Here is a 22,439-nt window from a genome sequence, read left to right on the forward strand (position 1 = left end):
CAAAAGCCATTGTTGAGCAAAATGCCAAGATGGCTCTTAGTCAAGTTTACAGTTTGAATAAAAGGTCTGCAAAACAGGCAGGAAATGTTTTACTCGTTTCCCTTTTGATATTCTCTATATCTATGACGGATAAGCATCAGTCAAATTCCAACGAGTGGCACTATTTAGTTTAGTACAGTGATACAAGATGGCATTTGTCTGATTTATTCCAATGTGATAAAACCGTAGTTATTATACTAAATTATAATTATACTCATGAGCCCAGAATACAGAGTGTAAAAGAGAATATTAAATTTAACATCAATAGTGAAAATCAAGAATGCTGAAGTCCTCAGCAGACAGAACATGTATCGACCCCACATCTTTACAAGTACTTGATCTTCTGAGGAAAACTATTGCAACATGCTCCTTGTGGGAAACTTGAAAAGAGCAAATTCACATCAGCTGATCTCTTGTGGACAGTCGCACTGACGGGGGAATAAATAAACACCACTTTGACAAATTTTTACTTTTTATTCATCAAGACAAGATGGACATTAAAAGCAGAACAAAATTAAACAGATCTTCAGTCTTCAAAACGCTTTGATCAAAATTCAATCAGTATATTTTACAGTAAGGGGACAAGAGCAATCAATGTGAGCTCTAAAGTGGAGGAAAGGAGACACGCCCTATCGTCGTCTAACACTGTACATGCGCTTTCTGTTAAAGACGAGGTCAAGTGAAATGGAACCTGACAAACCAAAAGAGACTCACAAGCACGATTTTATTTCATTATCACTAAATGCCAAGAAACAAGGAGGATGTGTCAAGATTTCCAAAATAACAAAAAACAAAACAAAAAAAAAACCACACTGAGCTTCTCGTCTAAGTTTGGTTTTTAACTAGGTGATGTCGGGCTGGTGTCGAGACCAAAATACATCAGATGAACCACAACTACCCTCAATCAGCCAAAAGATGCGTATGGTAACATAAAAGTTTGTGTAATTCTTTTACTCTCTTCTCATTTACACGTGTATGTTTATGATTTGGGATAAGCCACTACACATCTGTGGTTCACCTTGTTTTTAAGCAGCGAAGTGTCAGGTTCAGGGTAAGGATGGATGCGCTCTTCCATTTCTTCCTCCACCAGATATCCCAGCTTCCCCTGTCGAGCAAAAAAATGATCACAAAATGCGATGTTAGCAAAGGACCCGCAACATGTGTTCGTAGCAACAGCTGCTGCTGCTGGAGCAACAATAATAACATCGACATGACTACTAGTCAAATACGTCCCTTAGTTAAGTAACAGGGGAGAGAGCAGAACATACACAAGAGACACTGCTAATGATGCACAAGTACAATCTATTCACTAGCACAGTGGACCTCTGAAGATCTGACTGCATTCGGCCAGAATATTTTTTCTAAATATGTTGCTTTATATTTTACTTTGATTGAAAGTTGAAAGTTCTGGTCACTACCTCTGTCATAAATATTAATACAAATTTGTGACAGAACTGTTTGATATTCACTTTTCCAATCTGAAAGTGCACATGATGCGTTTTATTATTATATCTGGTTTACAGTTAAATATATTGCCACATTATCCTATCGACAGAAAAAAATGTGACATTGAAATATCCTTGAAAAGGTTTTAGCCCTGAACAAGACACTGTGGAGAAATTAACACATCAGTGACAATTTCAGCTGTTGGCGCAGGTATATCAAGCAGGCTGTCTGTGCATCTCAGCGTTTAAAAAATGTGTCTCTCACATTTCTATCAAATGACATGTTTCCCCCAAACTTAACGAAACTGTTTATCATAAAAATATACACAATCAAGTTGCCAAGTTCATGTTTTGGAGAAGTAAAGAATTGTGTTTCTTTTCTGACAGGCAACAGCATTCAGAAATGGATGTGGGTAGAGAAAGGAGTACCTGGGGTGAGTACCTGCACAGTTTGACAGTCAGAGTATCCATGATTTTTAATTTGCCCTTTTCTCATGTGGTCTCGCTCACAACACCAACGCTGTGTGAGGTATGGAAGTCAGCTGCAATTCATTCGATAAACCCTACCCTCCAGTTAGTTAGTGACGTTAGCCCCCCCCCCCCGGTGCTATAACACCCCACACCCCCAAACACACACTGCATGGCATGATCAGGCACAATAAGTTGGACAAAAAAAAAAATCCATGGCATTGAAGTTAAGATTCGGCTAAAGAAATTGCTTGTTTTTCCACATACACCTTTTGAAAAAGGCTAAAAAAGTATGTCTGAGTTTACATATGAGAAAGCCCAAACCCCATGATATATGTGGAGATGTATAAAAAATATGTATCATATATATGAACAAACATGTATAAACACCCTGGTTTAACCTGGTCCCTATCAAGTAAGTATTACTACATTTTCCTTCTTAAAAATGTGTAAAAAAAAAAAAAAAAAAGACAACAAAATAAATGAAAACAGGTAAATACAGGCAGGAACTTTTGATTAGATATGTTAATACTTTCTTTTTGCTGCCATTTTGTCCAAAGACAAATATACATCTATTAGGATTAAAAAACGATACAAAACGAGGGGTACCTCCGGGCACGTTTGCTCAGGGCTACACTGGCCTTTCCCTCTTGGCTTTGTGTGAATGTTTGCTACTTCTTCTCATTCATCGGGCCTAGTCCTTCATCTTCAGTGCATACTTATGATGCACTATTTGAAAACAGGATAAAGATATATGCACATAGTACATAAGATAAAATCATAGGCATTGAACTGAACGTAAACAGGGTGGGAGAGAGAGGGTGGGTAGGGGAGATGGGAGAGGTAAGGGGGAGTGGGGGTGGGAGGGTGGTGGGTTTTGGGTTGAGAGCCAGAAGGAAGCGAGGAGGAGGACGCACTTACCTGAGCCTGATCTGAGGTCCTATCAGATCAGTTTTAATTGGACTGAGTGTCACCTTCAGAATGGAAGAGTTCTTGCTGGCCATTGAGCAGAGGGGGGGAGGCAGAGGCGGCCGCCTCCGTCTCCATGGGTTCTGCTTCTGATGAAGCCTTGATGGCAGCTGCATCGCCGTCAGAGTGCTTGTCTTTCTTAGAGCTGCTCCTCTCCTCTGTTGCCTTACGGTCTGAGAAAACAACAACAGTATTTTTCTCCTTGATGGACAACTGTTAAGGATTTAGATGTAATAACTACAGCTGTTACAAACTGATAATTAGGAATCTGCACGTATTCCACAAGACATGAAATCATAAAAATATCCAAAGGCCCCACCTTTGTCTTTGGATGACCGATCTCTGTCCCTGTCCCTCTCCTTCTCCTTCTCCCTGTCCTTGCTGCGGCTGCGGTGGCGGTGAGATTTGCGCTCGGGGGTGCGTGACTTCTTCCTGTCACGGCTGCGGGAGCGACGCTTCCTGTCAGAACGCTCACGGCTGCGCCTCCTCTCCCTGTCTCTATCCCGGCTCCTTCAGGAAGAATGGAAAATGTATTTAATAAAAAGAAAAAAGAGAAAATGCATTGTCAAGTGATAAAAGAAACACATGAATATCCTTTATGCTGATAACTGGTCGCTCTTGACTGCATGATTACATTTCAAGGAATCATCTTTTGTCACCTAAATCCATTTCACTTGATTATTGCCATAACAAAGTCAAGCCAAGAGTGATTTCACACACTAATATTTAATTCACCAATTTTGTTTGTAGATAAACAGCCATACCTGCTGCGTTTGCGTTCCCTCTCCCTCTCCTTGTCTCTGCTTCTGGACCGTCTGCGATCACGGGATCTGCTCCTCTTCCTGTCCGATGCCCGACTGGAGTGGCGGCTGTTGGAATGGCTTCGGCGGGTCCTCCTGTCCCTGTCCCTCTCCCTGTCTCTATCTCTGTCCCGTTCTCGGTCTCTCTCCCGCTCACGCTCCCGCTCTCTCTCTCGTTCCTTTTCCTTCTCGCGCTCCTTTTCCTTCTCCTTCTCGCGCTCCTTTTCCTTCTCTTCCTCCTCTTTGCGTTTTTTCTCCCTTTCCTCCCTCTCACGCTCGCGGTCTTCTCTGTCCTTCTTGACCACTGGGTTCTCACCGGGAGGCTCTTCTGAGCGGCGACGCAGCTTCTCCTAGGAGAACAAGAATGATACAATAATGAGCTTCAACAAGGTAGAACAACCTTTTGCTGCATCATTCGTACATGGGATAGAAACGATGTAGCACTATGTTCTCTTGCAACATTGCTAATACTTGGACGTAAACAGTCTGGGGATTCAACATAATGTGACATTAGATTGGACTTTTTAGGTCTGTTCACCAAATACATATAAAATTCTAAACAAGAATCCTCAATTAGCCACAATTGTGTCACTGTCATTGGCTTTTTTCTGGTCTCAAGTAAGATCCAACAAATTATAGAATACATGATTTATACATAATTCACGTCATCATCTTTTGAGAGGTCATCCTGTTACCTTGAGCTCCTCCACAGTGGATTTGATCTTGGCATAGCCCATGTGCTGCTTGCCCATCAAGTGGTCGTCCACTCGGGACTGGGCATCACCAACAATGAGGAAGGCTCCGCACACCTCACACACCTCCATCTGCTTCTCCTGGGCTGCAAAGCTTTCAATGGTCTGCAAATTAAAAAAAAAACAGAAATGATATCAGACATCTTCCTTGTCCACACATTTTTCTTTTGGGACAGATCTGGGTTATGATTTTAAAAGGAAAATATTTCAGCAATCCATACTGAATGTTAGTTCAGCCCAGCTTTGATCATGAAGCTTGGTTATCGACATGGAGACTTCATGATCTACTCTCCCGATCAGTGTCTGTGGGCAGATTTGCCTGAAGTCAGGTGACTCACCGAGGGATTGGAGCCGAGCAGCTCCCTCTCGTCCTTCAGCTGCTCCACCAGCTTCATCATCCCCTGGGCCTCCTCCACTCTGCCCTCAGACCCCAGCTCCTCAATCTGTGCAACGGCAAAACCGACCAGTGAAATCACAATTTTAATCACAACGGAATATAATAACATTGATAACTAGACAATGATGATTACGATCGATGTTTTCTAAGATTTGTCACACACACACGATGTGGTAATGTGTGGCAAATGTTCAAATTGCAGTGTGTTCTTGCTTCGATATATTCCAAGTTATCAATCTAATGTGCACTTAACATTAATAATAAAAAAACAAATGTAATATATACACCATTTTCAATTATACTACAAACCTGTGCAACCAAGTCTTCAATCTTATCTGTTAGAACCAGAGATTTCTCATCCATCTTCCCTGATGGACCAGGACCCTGCAGAGAAAACATTCACTTTATCTCAAGTACATCATAAAAACTGATCTACAATGAAAATTTGTTTTTTCCATCTTACAATAAAACTCAGATATAAGTGACATATCAATGTCCTTAAACCAAAGCACTCACCCCTGCGTTCTGCTGAGCCTGGGAAAGTGCCAGTCGGGCATGGCCTCTCCGAATCCGCCGTTCCACCTCTGCCAGGAGCGACTGCAGGTAGCGCAGGAAGTCCCGCTCGTAGCCCTCCTTCATGAACCGAGAGCTCTTTTCATACCTGCATGTGTTGGGTTAGGAACGTGTTACAAAGAGGAAATATCAATTACGTACACAAAGGATTTCTTAACCCACAGCCCATACTTACGTTTTTCTGAGATTTTCATCGTGGATCTTCTCACAAGGACCTGGAGAAATGATTTGAACGTTTTTTGAATCTTCAAAACATCACAGATGCATCTGTCAGCTCCGGCTTTATTAAAGATCTTTATTGCTGTTTACTTACCCAAGTCAGAGCGGGTGTTGGTGAACAGCTCTGCCGGACAGAACCCACACAGGTAGTATCGACAACACTGATGAGAGAGAGAAGATAATGTTGACGTTACAAATAATATTTCTACCTTTATATCTCTAAACCCAGTGTTGCGATAGATCTGCACACCGCCCTCCCCTGGTGCTTATAGAATCTTGTACGTTCAATTTTTGTTTCCTATTTTCTATATTTATACTTGCCCAAGTACACCACAGCCTTTCTGTGGGTTAGGCTGTGTTCTGTGTGAACCTGCTTGGCGATACACCCCGATTCTGATCACATTCTAAACTTCAGCTAATTGCCAAATCAACTTTTTAACTCAACCGTATTTAGCACCAACATGTTCACGTCTAAATGTCATAATTAGCAAAACGATACTAGCTCCACAACCCAAAGCAGGAGACAAACCCACCCAACAACAGCTGGAGCTCAATGTGCATCAGAGCAACATCCACAACGCTCCAAACCTCATTGTGAGCCAATTAAACATTAGCATTAGCTAAACTGACACTAGCACGAGTGTCAAAAAGTCTGAAAAATAACATTTTGTGTTTGAACTGTGAGTTATTAAGACTCTAAAACACAACACACTCAAACGTATTGGGCCTTGCGTCCCTTTATAGTTTCACTTTGAGCATCTTTAACCGGCTAACCCAGCTATGCTAGCCCCACGAAGCTATGCTAGGCTAACGGTTAGCTTGGGACCCCGGACTTACGCCCTCGTCGTCCCATCGCACGTTCGATCGCTTCTCGTCCGGGGCCAAGTTTCGGTCCCGGCCCATCAACTCGTCGAGTAGCTGGGCTGCGGAGAGCATGGTGGGGCCGGGGGAGAGTCGCCTGGGCTGGGGGGGAGTGAAGCGGTCGATTCCCGAGGAGCCGGATCACACCATCTGCTGCGCGCTGAGCAGCTCTGGTCAAAATGGCAGACGCCGTGACAACAACGCCCCGCGCATGGCTCCCTGGGCAACCCCGGAACCGGAAGTACAGCGCACGACCACGCGGACAGGCACACGTCATAGACTGTATATAAAAGCCACATCAGTTTTTTATTAAGACTGTAAATCCAGAACCCAGCTCCGGTCTTTGATCCTTTGATGTTGTTGATCCATTGATGTTGTTTTTTTTGTATTCAGTGACCACAACACAATGTAGAATAAGTATACACAACAACTTAAACACACTTCATATGGTGACTGAAAAGAATATGCAAAGGACATTATTCAATCATTTTTTGTAATTCGGAAAGTGAATCAGAATCAGGTTTTATTGGCCAAGTAAGTTTGCTCAAACACAGAAATTGACTTGGTAAAGTGGCTCTCAGTGTGCTTACACAGACACAAAACAATACAAACAGTGCAACGGTCTAAGAAAAGAAAGTATATACAAGGAGGAATGCCTCTTTACATGATCTGTGAATTGTAACACAACAATAGTGCAAAGATGTGGAGAGTCCAAGAAGTGCAGGGATAAATATTAAACACTAAGAGTATGATGGTTATACAGTAAGGGTGAAATAAATAATTATGATTGCAGGAGTAATTGTACAGTGGTTATCATAAAGATCCAGGGTTAATGCACACTTAACGACAAATGAGCAAATGCTGAGACAAATAGGAAAAAACAACAACAAATAAGAAAACACAACAACAAATGAGAAAACACAATAAACAAATAGGTAAACACAACAACAAATTAGAAAACACAGTGACTTAATGTTGACAGCTCTAAATCTGACACCATTAAGTTCACAGACACACAAACCCAAACACACACACGGAACCAAGACAGCAGATGCTTTTAAGCTCATATTTTGAATCATGTAATATTCCATATATTTCTCTACACTGACCTCACTTTTCAAATCTCTACAGTCAGTACCAAAGCAGTCAGTGTGGACAAAATCTCTTTATTACCAAAATAAAAGAAGTGAATACATCAATCGAAGTGTCAACCACAACCTACACTCTATGAACGGTATGTTTACATACAAGTTCAAGGAAAACTATTTTTAGTACTTTATTCAACATTGGACATTGTTGACATGGGCAAAAATTAAAAAAACGTTATGGCATCACAACACAGGAACTGAGACATCAATGAAATACATCAGCGTGGCGGAATGAGAATAAACTTGATTGTCAAAGTAAAACATAATAAAACATGTATAAAGGGAGGCAGTGAATTCAATTTCTCTAAAAAGTTTTTTCTTTTATCATACCAGTTTTATATGTGCATATAAACATACAAAAAACTCAGAGGATGGGTGAGACTTTAAGATCCTTGATTTCTGTGTATGGAAAGTAGATTTGACCTCATTATTGTAATTAGGGGGGAAACAAATTACGGAGCGGGGTGAGAGGGGGAACGAACGTTTGGACGCACCGTTGTTACATGCAAAGATGTCCCCCGGTGAGGCAGAGGCAGCAGCCCGCCGACGGATCTCTGACACCGCGGAGGAGACGTGAGTGAGGGTCGGCAGCGGGACCAACAACACTGACACATGGCCACGACGGAACCAGCCCAATAAAACACACAGACTTCGACCAGCAACACGAACACGTCCCGTTAGCAGAAGCTCCTTCCTCCCTCTCCTCTGCTATCCTCCCCTCCAGCTAGCTAAGGGCTGAGGTTAGCCGGGCAGCTAATGTTAGCGAGCTACTTCCACCGGACCCGTGTTCCATCCAACTCGCTGGGGGCTGATTGGCTTTGACAGCCTAATCCGAGAGGCTTCCGTGCATCCCATGATCTCACGGCGTTAGTGTCCTGCGCCAACATGTCCTCCGCTTCTTTGGATCGAGAGTTGCAGGAGCGGCTGAGGGAGGCGTCCGCCATCGGGGACGTCGACGAGGTGCGGATGCTGGTGGAGAGCGGAGCGAACGTCAACTCGCAGAACGAAATCAACGGATGGTGAGTTTGTTTTGTTTGTTTGTTTTGAAGTGAGCGAACGTGGCCTAGTCAAGTCAACAAGTGCAGGTGTCTGATTTGTGGGTATTCAGTATACTCCTGTTGAAAAGTTCAGTGCAGAGGAGGAGAATCAGTTTTTACAGGGATTAAAACCCGATCAGTGTTATCCTATTAACCGGACCAAGGCACCGTTTACACTCCTTCTCCAAATAGCAAATACATGCCTGGTTTCACTGTGTTTAGGGAATTGAACAAGTTTGAAATGTCCTTTTTATCTGGTCCTCTCAAAACATCAGAGACGACCAGTGAAGGAAACTCACTTTCTAAGGTCTGTTCTCATTGACAAGGTGACTTGATTATCACCTTACAATCATACATTTATTTTACACGTTAGTTAAACATTAGCTCAAACAGTGTTCCACATGCAGCACATCGCACGAGCGCTAAATTCAAAATATATGATCAACCTTGTCCTGTGCCAAACCTTCTAGGTAAATGTTCAACCCATCTTGTCGTCTGTGCTCATTACCCGTGGAGTTAAAATAGTTTGGCTTTGTTCTTCAGATCTTTAAATGCTGAAGTGACTATAAGTATTTTATTCTGCCTGTCAGTGCCACAGATGAAGATGCTGATTTGATTACAGGATAGTTTAATACACATTCTATGTGATGATGGGTGGACCCATGGAAATGTCATGTTCAAAATCATTCAAAAGAGCCTTGGAAAGTCTTCAATATGTTAATGTATGAAACACCAGGACTTAAATATGTTAACGTAGATCTTAATGATGTTAACAGTCGTGCTTAAAACATTATTGTAAGTGAAATGTTTTAGTGGCATGAATAGTGAGTTCTTCAGATGTTAGCATGCTGTAATCAAACTATAAACAAGACTAACGTGGAACTTATAACTGATGATCTAAATCTTAGCTTGTTGAAATCTTCAGAACCCTGTTATAGATGAGTAAAGTTACTGTCATTTTATATAAACATATGTTGCGATGTTTGGGTTATTAAACTGAGATCTCTCTTCAATAATCCCATTAGGACATGCCTGCACTGGGCCTGCAAGAGGAACCATAAGCACATAGTGTCCTACTTACTCGGCTGTGGAGCAGATAAAGACATTCTCACAGCGAAGGAGGAGCTGGCCTCACAGCTCACATCCAAGCCAGAGATCAAACGACTGCTAGGAGGTAAACTACACATCTCTCACAGCCTTGTAACAACTTTGTAATACTTTGATGTACAGGTGGGTGTTGAGGCTTTATCTTTGGTTTGTTTCTAAAGAAATAATCCTCTTTTTATTCTGCCCATTATCGCCACAGTTGAGGTTGAGGTGGAGGAAGTGCCTGAAGTCAAGGAGTCCGACTTGCCAATCATTCCCCACTACCTGTCTGAACCGCCCTTCATGTTCTCCAAGATGGATAACAAATCAGAGGTCCTTTTAGCACAACAGATTTTACAGAATGGTTCTGAAGAACATGCTGAGGACACACTCAGTGATACAGCCTCCCTCTCTCCAACCCATGAGCCTCAGAAATCACAGAGCCAAGTCTCTGACGACTCTCTTCCTCCTTCAAACCCTGCGGCCCACAGCCAAGCCCTGACCGGGGAATTCATTCCTGTGACTGAGCAAAATGGCGTGTCACCCAGTGCGGCCTCATCCCACAACCATACTGTGGTTAACTGCAGGGTGCCCATGGACCTGTCAGTCGAGCCACACCTTGTCAACCACGCTGACCACCCGCATGCTCTGCCACACAATGGCACCGTGTGCTCACCTCCGCTGGCCTCACCCAGCCCCAGCTTGGCCAGTAATGGCGGGGTCCAGGCCCCAGTGGCCAGCGGGAACCCAACCATGAGCAGGCAGCAGTCGATCCCCCAGCAACTGAGCTACGGCCAGGCCGGTGGGACCATGCCGGCTTTCCAGCCTTTCTTCTTCACGAGCACCTTCCCTGTCAACGTGCAAGGTGAGAGAGAAATCCTTTGTTTTACAATCTCTAACCCCCTGTCCACACATACAGACTGTAGACTGACAGGATACCATTCATTGTAAATTTAATCCTTGCAAATCACTTAAAATCCATATGCATGCACAGTGGTAAAGCTTCTGGTAGACTCTGCAATTCAGCCTTTTATCTGTCACGTCTACGCAGTTACTTTTCCTCAGGTTAGCAACTGATGGAATCACACGAATGACAACACACTTGTTAGCGTTTGCAGCCAACTGGTCAAACCTAAAAAGGTTGTTAGTTGCCTAGCTACAGCACTTCTCACTACAATGACTTAAACATCACAGACTCACAGGCAGAAACAGTATCACAACTGAGGATGGTCAGAGCAGAGAGGGGTCAATCAAGTTTTACAAAAAGAATGACACAAAACAAGTATTTGGAACGTGCATGAAGGTGGAGAAACATCATTCATGCCTGAGTTATCTTGTGTATAAGAAATGTCCTTCATAAGCATGAAATGGTTCTCATTCTTCTTCACTCTTCTTCTCCTCTCTAGAACTGGTGTTGAAAGTGCGAATCCAGAATCCCAGTACACGGGAGAACGACTTCATTGAGGTGGAGCTGGACCGCCAGGAGCTCACCTACCGCTCCCTTCTGAGGGTCTGCTGCCGCGAGTTGGACATCAGCGCCGAGCATGTGGAGAAGATCCGCAAGCTGCCAAACACCATGTTGAGAAAGGTATGGGCGAGAAGAATGCATCCTTGACATGAGTTTTTGGTCAGAGACATGAATACACAAAGTAACATTCAGTGTACTAACAACTTATAAATTCAACAAAGGTTACAAAGGGCAAATAACTTTAAATAAATAGATCTTTCCGATGAAAGTTTTAATCCGAGTTGTAGGTCAGTGAGATTGTAACTCACAGACTTGATACACTTAGATTCCATGTGACTAACTGACACTATATTTATTCATCATCATTACCATGGGTCCATTGTTTTAAATGCAAATAAACGTCCATGACAGCTGACTCCATGGAAACGTACTTCCTCTTGAGATCATCCCAAATCTATATTTTCAAAACACTGTGTCCTTAAGGGTTAAAAGTTATTCAGACCGTTTTGATCATCAGTCTCTGTCTGACTCATGCATGAACACTGACCCGGCTCTATAATTAAGTTGTTTGCGGCTCACTTTACCATAACACTGAAATCTCCTCTTCCCTCTGTGTTCTCCACGGTGACTGACAAAACAAAACTGAAAGCATAAAGTCTGACGGCATGAGAATAATTGTTAATGGGACGCTTTTTGTGCTAATACTGAAATTAACGATCACTTTCAGTTGATTGATCGGTGTGTGAAATGTCAAACAAGTGCCAAATTATACGGCAACACCATTGAGTGAGTCAGTGAATGTGTTTTGGATGATAACATAGATAAAATATGAAATACTGCTTCAACATTCCTTCTCTTTTCAATGTGCATATAAAAGAGTAAAAAGAATGAGGCTGTGTAATCATTTTAAATGGACACTCTATGCTGTTGATTTTAAACTGATGGTTAGTTAAATCTTTCTCCCTCCCGTGTCCAGGACAAGGACGTGGCTCGGCTTCAGGACTTTCAGGAGCTGGAGGTTGTGTTGGAGAAAGACGAGGGCCTGTCCCTCTTCTCTGGGGCCGGGGGCCTGACAGACAGACCCTGCTACAACATGAAGGCCTCCCGCCTCACCTACTAGAGCGGCCGCAGAGCCCGAGGTCTCTCTCTCCTGTAGCTCCCCTCAAGCAACTGGCTGCCTGCCCACGTCCCTCAATACAGCTTTGTTTAGGCTAGGTGTTTTGCCTATTTTCTAACTAGGATTTCTTTTGGTTTCCCAAGTTCTGTAGCTATTGTCCACCTCCTGTCCTCCTCTGGCCCTCCTGCCGCTTTCGTGTACCCAAACAGTTCTAAGCGATTACTGATGCATGGTATACTCAATTATGTCCGAAAGTATTTGGGCCCCTCTCTTTATCTCTCTTCTCTCCTCCTACTGCCCGCTTGGTGCCAAGGCTCTAATGGGACAACGGAGGGGGACGTAAGCCTTCCTTCCTTATGGACTGAACTTGAATGGGATTTTGCAATAGCCTTACATGGACACATACCCTATACTGGCTGTAGTCTATGGTCACAGTGGAAATTGGCCTGTCGAGGATCGGGAGCAGAGGACGACGGGAAGGATTTACACAAACTCTTATTGATAAGCTCTTCATCAGTCCACAGAACAGGACGGGTGGCAGCACAGTGGACTTGCACAAGACGACTTGGATTTCTAAGAAACTGACATGTAGAGTTATCAGATATTCCTGCTGGCGAACACGCTTTCATACAAGCTCTAGGCATAACCCTCAGTGTCTTTGCCTGCAGGGGGCATCCATTGCTGGCTTAGTTGTTAGGGTCGAGGGAATCTTTGGACTCATAGTTCTTTAATTTTCTGACCACACATACAGAATGCTTTAACCTGTACCCACCCGCGAATGGAAAGATTTGAATAGGAGTGCTGATTCCCCTACATATTGAAGTACTTCAGTCATACACTGTGTGAAAGGAATAATTCGTTTTTGTTAGAATTATTCCCTTGTGTCTTTTCATGCAAGACATTTTGTTTAAGTAGTTATAAAGCACCTCTGCTTTAACTAAATTTAGTCAACATAACATTTTAACTGTCACCTGTGAAGTATTTAGTTTAAATTTGAGTCATGTTGATTCTTTCGTATAGAGGCACGTACATTTGTTCTCCCGAGTAACAAAGGTTCAAGCTCCCAGCGAAGGTCGTGTACGAGGCTCACACTTAATTTATCATATAAATTGAGCTCTGCGTCGTATATTTTTGTCTTGTCTGTGTTAACTGTAATTAGAATCAAAACCAAAAACTAACTTAGCCAGCAAAGATACTAACAGCAGAAAAATACTATGACTGCTTCTGAAAAGAAAGCAGCCTTAATAAGATTTCCTTTTCTTTTTTTCAGCGATGAGGAAAGAAAAACGAACAGATCTTGGTTTCACGATTGAGTGCTTCCTTTTTTCCTCCCAACACTAATATACATTAGTCTCTCTGACATGTTCACGTCCGCTTCACTGAAGGCAACATCAGTATATATGGCTTCAGTTTGTTTGTCGAGGCCACTCTAGTTCTAATATCTTCTTGTTTTTATTATAGAAATAATTATTTTGATTTCTATTTATTACCTAAATAGGAGGCGTTGCTGTTCCTCTTAAATGGAGACTGACAACGTGAATATTTACACCCACGAAAAGAAAAAAACATTCTGCTACTATATATGAAGAATTGAACAGCTGGTCATGTTGTTTATGCTGCTTCCATCATCATGTTCTATTCCTTTAACTCTCAGTGCTGGGTCTCATTCACTTTTAAGCAGTGCACTAGGCGCTCAGAATACGTCATACAATCAAAAAGTTTCTAACCCAGTGGTAACTGTTTACTGTTCAAATGTATACCCGATGCTCTTACTGTATTTGTATTTTTTATTAATTTGTATAATTTTTTTTAACCAGCTTAGGCCTGTTGTGTTTTGTGTCAAATAATACTGTCATACAAGCAAGAGTTTAACAATGGGGAGAAAAGTAAAGTGGTGAGATGCTGTTGTTGAAGCAAAGTGCAATGTAGAGATATGGGGGGGGGGGGGGGTGTTTGCAGGAAGTTTGCTGTGAGGCGAAACGACTTATTTTATGTCCCCAACTATTTTAAATGCTTTAAGAGAAGTTGTGCCACATGTTCAAGGTCGGGGCTCTGGGTGGATGGAGTGAGTGGATGTGGGGAAAAAATGCCCCCCCCCCAAGCCATGTGGTACCCTGGGTGAGTGAGAGCAGAACGTTTGAAATCGTTTTTTTATAGGATCATGTTTTGATCATGTGGAAAGCTGATGACTAACATTGTATTTACGGGGTTGCTTACTGTTCTAGAACAAGCAGAATACAGTTTGACTTAACCTATGCATTCAGAGTCTGATATTTTTATATACAGTACGTCCTGTGTACTTGCAGAACTAATCCAAGGCACTGTTTGAGTTGTGTGTTTTTGTTCTGGAGACCTGTATCTGTTCTTTGATAAAGCATGGTGAACAACTTGATCTCTCTCCTCTTTTTCTCTCAAACGAGCCTCGAGTCCTGTAAAAACTTACACTCATCAGACAAATGGATCCATGTGAACAGTGTCTGGCTCTGAATGAAGGCTTCTGTGTCACGTCTTCCCTGCTGGTGGTGATTTGAAATATGTGTTACAGCTGATGGCCACTAGAGAGAGCAGAAGAGCAAATATTGGCATTTGGTGAGCCGTGTATTGCAGTACCAGAAGTTACTTACCATTTAAATTCTTCATAAGAAGATAGAGTTCTATTTTGCTTCGCTTTAATTGAACTACTAACAAATGTTCTGCTATTTGCTCATCTCATCTTTACACTGAAATGCACCAGTGTCTCGGTTCCTTGGTCCTTGCTGTGCAAGATGAGGCCCCTTCAGCACTCAGCTCATTAGAGTATACAGGATCTTTCAGAGTAAGTAAACATGAGACCCAGGTTTCAGGACTAACTGACGATGCAAAACTCTTTATCAAATTCGACAATTCATGTGCAATCATAAAATAAAAGTATTTTTCTCCAGTTGTTGAGGGTGATGATCTTCATTTGTGTGTCAACATCTGTTTGAAAGTGTTTTTTCAAAATAATCATTTAAAAACTAAAGTGTAGCATTCAAAGGCTGATGACATACTTACATTAGATCCTAACTACACTGATTCTAATACACTACTCAAAAATAAACGTTGCCCTTGACTAAACTTTCTGACCTTGAGTCCACTGCTGATGGGATATGCTGTTTTATATCTGCTATAATGCCTACATTACCTCGGGATGAATGAAAAGGCAAACTCCTTAAATTATTAACTCTAATCCATAAAGTCACAGTAGATATCGACATATCACTTAACCACAGCGTATCAACGAGGACGTCACCCCAGTGATTTTAGTTTGAAAATCAAATATCATTCAGTGTTTGTTCCAGCTGAACTTTACCAGAGGGATTTAACAAATATATCTGTAACCGCTGGAAAATCAACCTTTACTTAATGACACATATGTTCGCCGGTTGATTTAGACTTCCTTTCAACTATTCATTAAACGTGCCAGTTTGTTTGCTGCATTAATAACACACGCGAAAGAAACCTGGAATGGTTCCACATTTCGAGGCTCAGTATTGTTGTCCGGTCCAGCTGTAGTTGTGTCTTCGTCTTGCACAGCGAGCCGATGTCGTTCATCCTGTGATGAACTTAACTAACACGGCCTGTTGTTATGTTCCAGTTCTGATTTAAAGAACATAAACAACACCTAAGTTATGGTCATACTGAGCGTTTCCGTGTATCTGTGAAATCCACAACCTCTTCGGTGAAATGAGTGTTCATGTGGTGAGCAGATGTTCTGCTGCAATCTGGAGCGCACAAATATTGCATAATCTGTGCAGAACACCGTTGAGAAAATGAAATGTGTGTGTGTGTGTGTGTAATCTAAACATGGAGGCAGAGGAATGTATGGCAATCAGGATATATACATTTTGCTGGAGGCCTGTGAATCGGCATGTATGCTTGCATGTCTGTGCATCGGCATGTTGGCTTGTGTGTCTAGACGGGGGCTGAAGAATCAGCTTAGGGCCCTGCTGTGGCTGGACGTGTCGCTCTCCTTTGTTCAGGAGTGAGACACTCATAATAAGCTTAGTATGAACAGTCATAACACGTCCATTGTTCCGAACCAGCTCCGCCAGCTTCCCAGGCCTCAGGCGTGGGCAAGAGAAGCTGTGGACCTGCATGGTCAGGAACCTCTAAGAGCATTTTAGCAATGGAGGCAGAAGGCGACGTTCCTCGCAGGTACGTGCCTCGGCCGATGGGCTTGGACTATGGCCCGCGGTGCAGTTTGTGCACCTCTCCAACAGGCATAATGCACAAAGCCAATATACAGAGCTACTTATTTTCTACATGAATGTATGCATGACATTGTAAAGCCACAAAGATTAATGCTGAAGTAAGATGTAGCTTTAACGTATAGACCAGGACATCCCGTGATTGATTCGTACTGTGCTGTTAGTTTGGGGTATGGATAAAGGAAGGAATGAATCCATTAATGTCAGATGATGCAGTGAAGCTAAAGGTTTATTGAGTCAAATGTAAGGATATTCAGGACCAAACAAAATACTGGGGTCATACAGATGTAACGTACAGAAGGGAAGCATTTCATGAACTCCTTGAACTCTACGTTGGCAAAAAGTCACTTGTGTCTTTAAACCGACATTCTGTTTTTTCACTCATCACGCATACGTGGAAGAAGTTTCCACATGAGTGACAACAGAGTTTAGGGAGTGACGCCTATTTCCTATGTAAAATCCTGCTTTGTCCAAAGAAGTGACACAGGACCTGAGAGATTAGGTCACTATGTTCCTTGTCACCTATCACACATTTCTTCCAGGATGTGAGGGCAACAGTCGGAGGAATATTTTATGATTTAGCATAATCCATAAACTCTGTGTTTCCTGTTGCACTTTTCTTTGCATCTCATCTCTCATGGCCTTTTGTTTCTCTGATCACACCTTCCATGCTTTAAATAAAAGTGCCATGTTTAACTTAGTTGAATGATGTTGTGTTTTAGGAATGAACATTATATGAGACACTAAACCCGGCTTCATTTTTATGAAAACTTCTAATACTTTTTATCATTAAAGTAAATGTCATTGCACAGTAAATAAACATAAACATAAATGGAGACGTCACGGGAGCTCCGTAGCTGTTTTGGACGGTGCTCGGAAAGATGGCGGGCGAGGGGGGGGCACAGAGGAGGTCAAAGTCAAGGTCTGTTTTTCAGACAATACCCGTCCTGAAGGCAGATTGAGCGTTGGAGCGCCCTGCGGGGGGGCCTCCGCGTGGCTTTATTCAACATGGGACGTGCCCTGTGGCCCCAGCGGCGGCTATGCTGGGAATGCAGGGTCTCGAGGGGTGAAGGTTAAGGGTGGAGGGCCAGAGGGGGCGTGTGGGAGAGCAGACACTGAAAACACAGCTTGACTATGTTTGTGCATTTGCATACATTTGAGATCATGCACTTGTGTGTGTGTGTGTGTGTGAGAGAGAGAGAGAGAGTTAGAGAAAGATAATGGATATAACCTGTACCACCAGTGTCTTACTTTATATTTATACTTAAGTACTTTATATAAATGCAGGTATATGAAGTACACCCGTGTGTTAATGTGTGTGTTTTCAGAGAGGGCTCACAGACAGCAGACCAGACTGAGCCTGCTGGGTTCAGCCTAGAGAGCAGGGCCTCTTTGGTCTCAGCAGGGACTCAGCTTGGGAAGCACAGACTCCATATCAATACACACACACACACACACACAGACCCACACACTCACACAGACCCACACACAATCACACCCAATATTGTCATTAGCATTGACAATGCTTTGAAGATTAGGATTTTTTCATTTAGTGTGGCATTTGGGTCATAGACTGAAAAATGCGACATACTCACCATCTGAAAATTGCTGTCACTGTCCTATGTTGCGTTTTTGTGCATATTTCCATTGTGGCTTCTAATCCGGGACATTTGACAACGCGTGCCGTACCACGTAAAACAAACTGAATGGCTATTGCATCCAGTATGGCAGATTTCAAAGGGTTTCAAAGGCACTCTGAAGGGAAATGTTTGGGTTTCCACAAGACAGAAAATCAGATAATAGAGGTTGGACGGTAGCAGGGTTTTGTGGGACAAAAACTTGGAGGAAGGTGGAAGAGGAAAAAGAACAAGCAGAAGTAGTCTAAGTGTAGAAGAAAAAAAACCTTCAAAAAGCATAAACAGACTATATATAATGTATATAATAATGTAAACATGTACAGTTTTATATATATATAATAGAACTTTAAGAAGACGCCAAATCCTAACGGGGTCATCGAGTAGAGGGACTGCACTGAGTTTGGCGCCATCTTCTGGACAGTGAGAGTTCTGATAAACAGCAGATTGTACAGTAACCAACATGTACTTTTTACGCCTCATACAGCACAATACAAACATCCACATAACAATAATTACATTTAGTTATAATCATTATAATATCATTATTATATAATTGTAATAGTGTTAATAATAATTAATTATTATGTGCTGGAATGTAAACTGAGGTTTGTAAATACTGATAAGTGAGAATAAGGAGCTGGGTAGAAAGTGTGACTAAGCTTTATAATATAAATTGTATTTTAATTTGCAGGCAGCAGTCAGTAGCCTTATTTATGAATGTGCAAAATAAAATGTATGAATGTGCAAAATAAACTATTGTAAGATGTTGAGTCTAAAGTGTTACTACAGTAAAATAATCTACTAAACGTTTCATTATGGCAAAACATGTATAACATTCCCCGCAGCATCTTTGCAAGCTAAGGGTTAAGGCAGCAGAGCTTTACGCACAGGTGTCCCCGGCTCTTTTTTTTTTTTTTTTTTTTTTTTCTTCCTCCTTTAATTAAGTTGATAATAACTGTAACCCAGCTGGGATTTGCTGTGTGACGAGACAGGTCACTGTAACTCATGTAGTCAGATCTTACGTGGGTTTGCAACCGCGCAACCTTAATCTCTCTCTGCTATTAAACGTCCGGACGAGCGACCTGGAGAAGCTCTCCTCAGCCACACGGCTCCTGCGCCTCTCCGCTCCCTCCCTCCGCTCCCACATGCACTTTGGCTCCACTGCAAAGACTTTTCCACAACTTTAATTTCGTGTTAAACTAATCTGCCTCTCGTTGGATTTGGTTTTCTCTCCCCCAAACCTCGGGATTTCTTTCGCGCTGGTTCTTTTACGCTTCGGACATGTGGTGGATGCTGTTCCCCCGGTGGATTTGGTTTCTCCTGGGACACTGGTACATGGACGGCCGCCGCTGCGTGGGAGCGATGCCGATGCCCATGTCCGTGTCGAAGGTGGTGTACTCTCACGCGGGCCTGTGCCCCAACGAGCTGAACCCCAACCTGTGGGTGGACGCGATGAGCACCTGCATGCGGGAGTGTGAGTCTGACCAGGTGAGTTCTGCTGCTGGTGCTGAGGAAACCTGCTGGGAGTGAGGTGCAGTCCACATAGGGCTGATATCTGCACAACCTCAGTCAGAATTATTTGATTTGATTTGAGAAAAGTGTTTCACAAAAGTGTTTAAAATAAAAAAATCATACTGTTTATCTATTTTACACCAATCTATCTTTCCAAGAGACATTTTAAAACTAAGTCTAGCGATGGTTAAATATCAGATTTTGGATCTTGCAGAGAATTGAAGCACAACTTTCCCGACACTACTGAATATGGAGGTTTTTAATATGGCAGTTATTGAATATTTGTCAAGGTTGAACAAACATCCAAAATAATGGGCTACATGAATATTCAGGTCCAACTCCTGTGTGTAATCCTAACGATTTATACGAGGCGCCACTGGATAATAAAGGGTTCAGATTCCCCTGAATGTTGAACAGCAAAATAACCAAATCACCATCTCCCCATTATTCCTGTTTTTCTTTGCCCTGTGCATAAATTACTGCCTGACGGGATGAAGCTTATCCCCTGGGGGGGTTAAAGGAAAGACAGAGAGGAAACCAAACCATACAAAAAAGTCTTAATAGTTATGCAATGTTTTAACTTGTTCATATTGTGTCATCGTGGAACTATCCACTCTGAAAGCATGCATGTAAAGAACCCTCTTATCCAAATTGACACATGTTCAATGAGTCTCAGCTGTAAGAATCAAATATGTGGTACCAAAAGTTGTGTTCCTTTTCCATCTTCATAGGACTGTGAGTCGTTTGAAAAGTGCTGCCCTAATGTGTGTGGAAACAAGAGCTGCGTGGCCGCACGCTACATAGACATCCGGGGCAACAAGGGCCCCATCGGAATGCCCAAGGGTGCCACCTGCGACAAGTTCATGTGCTCTCAGCAAGGGTCCGAGTGCGACATCTGGGACAGCCAGCCTGTTTGTAAGTGCCGCGACCGCTGCGAGAGGGAGCCCCACTTCACGTGTGCGTCTGACGGCATGACATATTATAACAAGTGCTACATGGATGCAGAGGCCTGTTCCAAGGGTATCTCTATCTCTGAGGTCACCTGCAGGTAACATGTTAAGTATTTTAGACCTCTACTTTTTGTTTTTGGTGTGATAAGGTAAAGTTGTATTTCTTTTCCAGTCCTCACAATTAAGATATTTGAAAACACAAATTTGTTCGATAAAATAAAAACCTGTGTGTATACTGTGTACAGAATGTCAGCATAGTATAGTTTTCTGTGTCATGTCAACAGGAGCCGTTGACTCTGATTAATTCCTTTCTTATTCAACCTACCCACAGGTATCACCTGACCTGGCCGAACACCAGCCCAATCCCTGCGGAGACCACCCTCCATCCCACCACTGCCCTCCAGACCACCCTCCCCGCTGACATCCAACTCCCTGTCATACACAGCGGCCCCACCCAGCTGGCTGTGTTTGTCGGAGAGACGGCCAGTTTCCTGTGTGACGTGTCGGGGAAGCCGCATCCGGAAATCACCTGGGAGAAGCAGCTGAAGGGCAAAGAGAACATCGTCATGAGACCGAATCACGTACAAGGGAACGTTGTGGTTACTAACATCGGCCAGCTGGTCATATACAATGCACAGCTCCAGGATGCCGGCATCTATACATGCACAGCCAAAAACGTTGGGGGGAGAGTCTCATCGCACTTCCCCCTGGTGGTGATCAGGAGAGAAGTGAAAGGTAAGAGCGCAGAGGGGAACAGTACAAACCTGCCTTTTCCAGCCGAGGAGTGCCTGAAGAGCCCGGACACCGATGACTGCGGCGAGGAGAGCATGAGCTGGTACTATGAACCAAAGAGGAACAACTGCTTCACCTTCACTTACAGCCAGTGCAACAAAAACCGCAATCATTTCGACACCTACGAGACCTGCATGCTGTCGTGTGGAGGAGACCTGGCGGCTCCCTGTAGCCTCCCGAGCCTCCAGGGGCCTTGCAAGGCCTACGAGCCTCGCTGGGCCTACAGCACTGACCTGAAGAAGTGCCAGTCCTTCGTCTACGGAGGCTGCGGTGGCAACGAGAACAACTTTGAGTCCAAAGAGGCCTGTGAGGAGATGTGCCCCTTTCCGAAGAACCACAACTGCAAGATGTGTAAACCTCGGGGCAAGATGCTCGCCAGCTTCTGCAAGAGTGACTTTGTGATCCTGGGGCGTGTGACGGACCTGACGGAGGAGCAAGAGTCCGGCCACGCCCTGGTGACCGTGGAGGAGATCCTGAAGGATGAGAAGATGGGTCTGAGGTTCTTCGGCAAGGAACCGTTGGAGGTGACTCTTCTGAACATGGATTGGAACTGTCCCTGCCCCAACATCACCGTGGCCAACGTGCAGCTCATCATCATGGGAGACGTTCAGAACGGGATGGCCGTCCTGCAGCCCGACAGCTTCGTGGGCTCGTCCAGCGCTCGCAGGATCAGGAAGCTCCGTGAGGTCGCCCACAAGAAAACATGCGATTTTCTCAAAGATTTCTCTGCCGTCCAGTAGAGTCTTTTATAAATCTCACAACCGCTGAAAGTCAGTTACGTTGTTTTCAGATTATCATAAGCTCCAGAGACCTCACCGGTGCGACCGGCTGCAATCACTCATCTGTAACATCAGAGGTTTTGCTGCCTGATTCAGATGCTTTTCTTTTGCTCCTTGACAAAGTCTCATAATCACATGTCATAGTTGATCATCAGTTGTTT

General features: G+C 43.3%; 3 protein-coding genes across 3 annotated transcripts; 2 read left to right on the forward strand and 1 right to left on the reverse strand.

Annotated features, from left to right (window-relative positions):
• Positions 1-499: 499 nt before the first annotated feature.
• Positions 500-6,689, reverse strand: luc7l3 (LUC7-like 3 pre-mRNA splicing factor). The gene is made up of 11 exons (XM_061089693.1): positions 6,500-6,689; positions 5,757-5,823; positions 5,619-5,658; positions 5,387-5,531; positions 5,180-5,254; positions 4,812-4,916; positions 4,417-4,578; positions 3,686-4,071; positions 3,241-3,431; positions 2,874-3,094; positions 500-1,144 (listed from the first exon to the last, which is right to left on the reverse strand). Exons 1-10 carry the CDS (start codon positions 6,596-6,598, stop codon positions 2,907-2,909), a joined length of 1,458 nt encoding a protein of 485 aa, XP_060945676.1. The 5' UTR covers positions 6,599-6,689; the 3' UTR covers positions 500-1,144; positions 2,874-2,906.
• Positions 6,690-8,193: 1,504 nt separating this feature from the next.
• ankrd40 (ankyrin repeat domain 40) lies at positions 8,194-14,771 on the forward strand. The gene is made up of 5 exons (XM_061089591.1): positions 8,194-8,690; positions 9,734-9,882; positions 10,015-10,659; positions 11,201-11,382; positions 12,239-14,771. The coding sequence occupies exons 1-5, from the start codon at positions 8,557-8,559 to the stop codon at positions 12,380-12,382; spliced, it is 1,254 nt and encodes a 417-aa protein (XP_060945574.1). The 5' UTR covers positions 8,194-8,556; the 3' UTR covers positions 12,383-14,771.
• Positions 14,772-19,523: 4,752 nt separating this feature from the next.
• On the forward strand, positions 19,524-22,239 carry wfikkn2a (info WAP, follistatin/kazal, immunoglobulin, kunitz and netrin domain containing 2a). The gene is made up of 3 exons (XM_061090691.1): positions 19,524-19,733; positions 20,489-20,805; positions 21,039-22,239. The coding sequence occupies exons 1-3, from the start codon at positions 19,527-19,529 to the stop codon at positions 22,237-22,239; spliced, it is 1,725 nt and encodes a 574-aa protein (XP_060946674.1). The 5' UTR covers positions 19,524-19,526.
• Positions 22,240-22,439: the final 200 nt, after the last annotated feature.

Source organism: Limanda limanda, chromosome 17 (assembly GCF_963576545.1).
Source record: "Limanda limanda chromosome 17, fLimLim1.1, whole genome shotgun sequence".
In the NCBI taxonomy this organism is placed as follows: Eukaryota; Metazoa; Chordata; class Actinopteri; order Pleuronectiformes; family Pleuronectidae; genus Limanda; species Limanda limanda.